The sequence below is a fragment of the Actinia tenebrosa genome, unplaced genomic scaffold (assembly GCF_029948245.1).
Source record: "Actinia tenebrosa isolate PJP-AT-01 unplaced genomic scaffold, QUT_ActTen_1.0 PGA_scaffold10__47_contigs__length_13832649, whole genome shotgun sequence".
In the NCBI taxonomy this organism is placed as follows: Eukaryota; Metazoa; Cnidaria; class Anthozoa; order Actiniaria; family Actiniidae; genus Actinia; species Actinia tenebrosa.
In genome coordinates, this window is record NW_028292570.1 from 6,451,296 (window position 1) to 6,458,720 (window position 7,425).

Here is a 7,425-nt window from a genome sequence, read left to right on the forward strand (position 1 = left end):
GCTTTTGTAATTATATTCATTTCAATAAAATTAGCCACCTGAAAAGCTATAAAGTTAAGGCCGACAAGGATTATGGGTAGATACCTTTTACATGTTTCAACCGCTTGATAACTATGAATACACGACTTTCATAACTGGCTGCTGCTAATTTGCATAAACATTAAAAATCAATGTTTTTGGAGTGAAAACCCTTTTAAATCATTGATCTGGTTGATTTAGATAAGGCGTGTGAGTTTCTACTTAAATTAACAAATCCTTTGCAAGATGTGAGCATTTGAAGTTTTGAAAATGCACCAAAACAAGGCCACCAAGGCTTCCAGTGATATATACATAGAAAACTCTCTATTTTCGTTCTTTCATAACGTCTTTGGTATGCAGTCAAATTCTACAAAATTTTCTGGAAATAGTTTTCGTGAAGTATTTTCTCTGATAGCATTAATAGTTTCTGGTAAAAAGGCTTCGTTTTCTCTATCTGAAAATACTGAGTTATGAAAGTCGTCTATGGACATGTTTACCAGTTACAGTCTCACCTCTCCTGAGCATGCTCAAGCTGCAGTTTATCAAAAAAGCTTTACTTGTTTGAAATGAATGGCTTCCCATGATCCTCCGTGATCTCAGCTTCAGTCTAGGTTTTTGGTAACTAGCTTTATTGAAATAAGTATATGGCGTGCACTTTACTACGATTACTTAACAACAAATAAAAGTACAATATCTTTTGGTGCTTCATTTTATTTGTCTTTATGTTATGGGAAGATCTAGTTTTCTTGTTCTTACAGGGTAAAATTAGAGTCTATTTGCTAGTTTTACATCAGTATTCTCGAGGCAGCATTTCAACCGATTTGTTTTCAACAAGATCTCAAGCTTTGGTCACGTGAATTTCCAGTATGGATTGTCCAGAGCTGTTCATGAATCCACGCCCCTTCAACCCATATCCAAGGTCCCTGTTGTGCCAGCCATTGTCCCCTCGAAATGGAGACAAATTGTAGTAGAGTTCCTCGTACATCCTCTGGTCTGCTCGTCTATGTCCTTTATAGACCTTGACATTCCACCAGTTGCTGTACAGGTTATAGTCAAAGGGAATGCTGAACAAAACGGCCAGGGTGTTTCCATCGCTCATGGCATAAGCAAGTACTCCAACCACGCCAGTCGCAACTGGACCACGATCTTTCTGACCGTTGTAGAGCAGTGCCTTACCATGTGGAACTGTATGGGGAAGGATGACATCAGAGGTACCAGAACGGAAGTATGTGTTCATTGCGGTCCACGTCATGCCCGACTCGTTGTCGATACCGACGGCAATCTTTCGACTGATATCACCGAGTGCTTTGAGCACGGTCTGCAGGACGTTGAAAGTCAAGGTTGCACCTTCAATGACGGCGCCAGCCACGGCTACGGATCTTTTCTCATCTGTTATAGTGTCAATAATATTTATGCGTCAATGAATAGATGGGGAATTTGCAGTCGTTCCAAAGAGTGGCTCTTCTTCCGCTAGGTTGATTTTAGCGGGGAATAGGGAAAAACCGGAGAAAAACCCTCAAAACACAGTAAAGAACCAACAAACTCACATTCGACACAACTCACTCACATACAATTCACATACGACACCGAGTCCGGCAATCGAACCCGGGTCGCGGGTCCTGTGAGAGGTGAACGCTCTCACCGCTACACCACCCGTGTTTCCCTAGGTCATAGCATAGATGGCATAGGTCAATCTTTAATGAAATTCTTCGCGTATTTTTTCAAATCCACATAACTACGAGTACCATTTTCGGTAACTGATTTAGTTGTTTTTCCCATAAACATTGCTTTAGTTCAATTAACTTGGGTTAAATAATTCAATATAGGCGAAAACGCTAAGATCTAACCGAAACCTCTGTTTGACTTTACCGTGGGGTTTTGTTTTCACATTTTAGCTCAAGCAACTGCTATTTTGGATTAGCCGCACGTGTATATACTACACTTCTTCTTCTTCTTCGTGTCATTCCCTAGAGTATCATTTCTTAACACAAGAAGACACATGAAGATGGAGGCACAGCAGAGAACCAATTAAACGAACTATCTCATATGCTGACGGGGTCCAGTGATCAATCCCTCAACCATGCACAGCAGTGAGAAGTGATACATTAACAACACACACAACCTGTGCTTTCTGTAAGCCTACGCTTTATACACGATTACTCAAGATATTCTGGACCTACCTTTTTCGTCTTCATTGATACTCTTCTTCGACGACAGGGCAGTGGCTGCGCATATCATTGTAACGACAATGAACACGATGATTAGACGATTCATGATTGCACTGAGTTAAAGCTGACATAAACAATGAGAGAAAATTTAATGGCAGTAGAGATAGATTGGATAAGTAAATGGACCTTTTGAGATGGCGTTTTATTGTGAGGGGTCTGAATATGCCAATGTGTCACTCGCCGTCACTCACTCACTCACTAAGATGTTAGCAGATCGATAATTACACATTTATCAATCGTCTTACGTCATCGGTTTTCGTTCTTATTTGCTATTTGTTTTTGTTTTTGTTTTGTTTTTTTTTTTTGTTTTTTTGTTTTTGTTTTTGTTTTTGTTTTTTGTTTTTTGTTTTTTTTGTTTTTTTAATTTCTGAATTGCTAAATGCTAAATGAATCAAAATAGTAAAATGAAATTGTTTTATATAACAATAATAATAATAATAATAAAAATAAAAATAATGATAATAATAATAATAATAATAATAATAACAATAATAATAATGATGATGATGATAATAATAATAATAATGAAAACTTTATTTTGATGCTTTATGTTTTACAATTGCAAATCTCGCTGGTAACTAGGTAATTTGCAATCGGCTACTGGAATTAAAAATAAATTCAGTTTTACATGAAATGAAAGGCTTATAGCTCAAGATATGTACTTGGATACATACAATAAAATGAGGGGAAAAAAAAGAAAACAATAATAGTAAGAAATGAAATGATATGAAGATACTAAAAACTCATTAAATCAGGATTTTCCCAGTCTTTGTTTTGTTTACAAAAAATGAAATATTTGGATCTAATGGCAATGTTGCTTATTTTTCTTATTATATACATTTTATGTTCGTTCTCGTACCCTAGCTGGTCGAACATTTCTAAAAACGTTGAGCTTTCCGCAGAGAAAACTCCAACAGAACTAATCGAGAGATTTACAAATTTAACAGATTTTAAATAACTACTTAATTTCCTTATAATATTTTTGTACGTTTTGTATTTTCGATCAACATAATTTTTCAAATTTGATTCAAAACCAACTGTTAGTTCCAGAATATAAAGACAGTCTAGTGTTTTTATCAGAAGATCAGGACGGTGGGCATCTCCAGTTATGAGCGAGGGGCTGGTATAGCCTTCAATGTCAGCATATAATGAAGATTTGTCGAGTTTAGATAGCAGTGATGCAGCGAGGAAGTTTAAGATGGAATCGTGCCTCGAAGTGAAACGTGGTAGATAGTATTGACATCCATCAACAACATGACAAAGAGATTCTGAAGAAACGCAATAGGAGCACTCACAACTAGCTGATAAACCCCATTTTGTTAGATTCGTGCGTGTAGGTAGTGAGTTGTTGATATATTGAATGGCAAAGTTAAAAATGTTCTTAGGTAGATTAGCGTGAGCGGTAGACCAGATTGAATGAATTGAAGACAGGGAGTATTTCATGATGTTTGTGAAAAATGATCCTTGTGATAGCAGATGATGTGTTAGTTTTTCCTCTTGTGTAGATATAAAGTTCTTGAGTACTGCTTTAGTTGATTGAAAAACATCATATTGAATCACTGAGCTGTTACTAGACGACTTCCAAAGATATTGTATGTCGCTGCTTTTAGATGATTTTAAGGCTTTTCTTGTTACAGTTTGGCATTGAATGAACTAATAATAATAATAATAATAATAATAATAATAATAACAATAATAATAATAATAATAATAATAACAATAATAATCATCTCTTCAAACCTAAAATCTTGCTTCGTATTTTATTTGTTTTCCGTTATTCGTTGTTGTGGTTTTATTTAAATTAGAGCGAGCTAAAGCACATAACCGACGCGTGGTGCGCGTGTACTGAAAAGTTTCAGTAATTCCGATTAATTCAGAAAAAAAAAAAAAAAATGAAAAGAAAACAAACCGCTAACTAATGTTTTCGAAATTGTGAACTGAATCATAACTACTTTGTTTTTCTTTCCCTAAACCCAAAGACATGCATTTGATGAATTGTTTCTCGCCATTTTTATCTTATTACTAGCGGGAACAATTAATTCAGAACGAATATTTAACCGCTTCAGTGATTTTTACCCATATTCCTTTCGGTCCAGTCGCGTAGGCTTGAGCCGGTCGATGACAACGTTTTTTGAATTGACTGTATGAGTAGAGTTGTTTGTTGGTTCTCTCTTGTGCTTCGAGGGTTTTCTGTGTTCTCTGGTTTTCCTCCCTCCCAAAAATCAACTCCTAAATTCCAATTCGATCACGGAATTAGGGCCACAGGTTTGTTAGCCACTGGCTATTAAGTGCTACCCTCGTGAAAAAAAAAGAAAAAAGAAAAAAAAAGGACTTTATTCATGAGCTCATCAACCAATCAGGGTTTCTTATTGGTACCACGTGCAGTAGTTTGAAACCCCCGTCATTTCCAAGTTCTAGTATATACTATAACTTTGAAATAAAAACAAACATAACAAAAAGAGTATAAGATGTCGTGTTCTTGGTGGCGGCGGCTAGATGAAAGAGCAGGCGTTCTTTCAAAGAAATAAAGCACAAATAGGAGAAAGAAAATGCTTCTCTAGAGACAATCAACCATTTTAGTCCTAAAACCAAAAATTTTACGCAACGAGAAGTAAAAAAGCCGAGACATCATTTCTTTAAGAGAAATATAGCCTTGTTGTTTCTATTTTGGCCTATACTGGAATTTATGATCAATTTCCCACCAATTTCTTAGCACGCGGCGCTAGGTCAAGCGAGCGTTACAAGATTCTAAAAAATGTTTGTTTTTTGCTAAGAGGTGAATTAGTTTCAGCAATAATAAAACAAAGTTATAATCTAAAATAACAGGATACATGAAGTCGTCCTCACTCGTAAACTTATCTTTTTTATCTTATCTGTCTTTCCCATGATGGAAATCACTCATGACTAATCATTTGTAACTATTTATCTTATTACTATTCTCTTTCTTTTTGCTTAATTTTTCACTCCAAACTTATTTTAAACTAATAATACTTTTATTTTTTCCTTAGGTGAGCTTGTTAGTTCTTGGAGAGAGAATAATGACAAATTGGTCAAATTAAAAAAAAGATACTCATCCGTTAATACAATTATATGTTACATAAGACTATGAGATGATTAATGATTAACAAAACTAGAAGATCCAACTCAATGATTCAACTCTTCCTGGCCGGACAGTGTAGAGGAAGTAGCGATTTTCGTAAAAGAAAGACTTACCGTGCGATTGACTTCTTTTGTTTTCTCCTTCGTGATCACAAGTTGTAGAACTAACGAGAGATAGTTCTGAATGTCGTCCGCTAGACTATCGAAAGCGATATAGTACTAGGCAATGTTATATCGGGATCCAATCACAATAGACTACGTTAGATTCAATAATATATTTAAATTTTTTGGTCTTGGGTGCGGCGCTTATCTGAGAGGGGCGTTTGATCGCCCGTTAGACTATCGAAAACAATATACTAGACAATGTTATATCGGGATCCAATCACAATAGACTACGTGAGTTTAGATAATATCTTAAGGCTTTGTTCTTATTTAAATTTTTTGGTCTAGGGAGCGGCGCTTATTTGAGAGTGGCGTTTGATCGCCCGTTAGACTATCCAAAACAATATACTAGACAATGTTATATAGGGATCCAATCACAATAGACTACGTGAGATTAAATAATATATTTAATTTTTTTGGCAGCAAGCGTTATTTGAAAGAAATATGAACACAAATAGGAGAAAGAAAATGCTTCTCTAGGGACTTTCAAACATTTCAGTACTAAAACGAAAACTTTACGCAACGAGAAGCAAAACAGCCGAAACATCATTTCTTTAAGAGCAATATAGCCTTGTTGCTGCTATTTCGGCCTATACTGGAATTTATGAGCAATTTCCCCCCAATTTCTTATAGCACGCGGCGAAGGGTCAAGCGAGCGCTGTAAGATTTAAAAAAAATTTTTTTTTTTCTGCGAAAAGGTAAATTAGTTTCAGCAATGATAAAACAAAGTTCTATTCTATATAACTGGATACATGGAGTCGTCCTCACTCGCAAACGTATCTTTTCTATCTTATTTGTCTTTCCCATGATGGAAATCACTCATGATTAATTATTTGTAAATATTTATCTTATTACTTTTATCTTTCTTTTTGCTTTATTTGAACTCCAAAATTATTTTAAACTAATAATACTATTATTTTTCATCTAGGTAAGCTTGTTAGTTCTTGGAGAGAGAACAATGACAAATTGGTCAAATTAAAAAAAGTTACTCATCCGTTAAAATAATTATATGTTACATAAGACTATAAGATGAGTAATGATTAACAAAACTAGAAGATCCAACTGAATGATTCAACTCTTCCCGGCCGGACAGTTTAGAGGAACTAGCGATTTTTGTAAAAGAAAGACTTACCGTGAGATTAACTTCTTTTGTTTTCTCCTTCGTGATCACAAGTTGTAGATCTAACGAGAGATAGTTCCGAATGTCGCCCGCTAGACTATCGAAAGCAATATAGTACTAGACAATGTTATATCGGGATCCAATCACAATAGACTACGTTAGATTAAATAATATATTAAAGTTCTGGTTCTTACCTTCTTCCAGAGGGAGGCGTAAAATACTGATAGAGTTCGCAAAACCCGTCGAGCCACACTTTACGCCCACCCCTTCCCCTTCCCCTTCCCCTCCCCCATCTCCACTTCCCCCTCCCCCCCTCCCCACTTCCCCCCCCCCCCTCCTCCTCCCTCCCCGGGCCGGATGAAGGTTAAGAAGGCAGGCAGCGTAAGGATCGAGAAAAGCTGGAAATGATCCGAAATCGCCCTACCCTAAACTTTGCCTGAAGAAAGCCTAATATTCGCTTAGTACACTAGTACTATTCATTTTTTGGAAGCGAAAGACAATTTTACTTTGTCCTTTCATTTGCATAATTCAGCTAACAAGATGCTAGGTTAGCTATGAAAAGCTGCTAAACTAGACTAAAAGTAAATCTAGAAAATCAAAATGTACTAATCTGTGTTCACACAAGGTCGAAAGACAATTTTAATAGTGACTTTTCAATAATCTCCTGAATTTTTATAATTTATTTAGTATTTTTTACTTGGTCTTATTCAGTGTACGATAGATGCATCATCAAAATGTGAAAATAGGTAAGTAAGAAAGAAGCTCCCTCGCAACAAGAAACAAGTGTACGCGGCATTT

The 7,425-nt window shown here is 35.9% G+C and overlaps 1 protein-coding gene across 2 annotated transcripts; it reads right to left on the minus strand.

Moving 5' to 3' along the window:
* Nucleotides 1-713: 713 nt before the first annotated feature.
* Nucleotides 714-6,762, minus strand: LOC116299377 (DELTA-actitoxin-Aeq1b). 2 transcript variants are annotated; one of them, XM_089026648.1, is made up of 3 exons: nucleotides 6,640-6,762; nucleotides 2,199-2,310; nucleotides 714-1,407 (listed from the first exon to the last, which is right to left on the minus strand). In XM_089026648.1, the coding sequence occupies exons 2-3, from the start codon at nucleotides 2,290-2,292 to the stop codon at nucleotides 857-859; spliced, it is 645 nt and encodes a 214-aa protein (XP_088882774.1). In that variant the 5' UTR covers nucleotides 2,293-2,310; nucleotides 6,640-6,762; the 3' UTR covers nucleotides 714-856. The 2 variants fall into 2 exon arrangements, with proteins under 2 accessions (XP_088882774.1, XP_031563888.2); XM_031708028.2 differs by lacking the exon at nucleotides 6,640-6,762 and adding an exon at nucleotides 5,460-5,619.
* Between the last annotated feature and the right edge of the window lie 663 nt (nucleotides 6,763-7,425).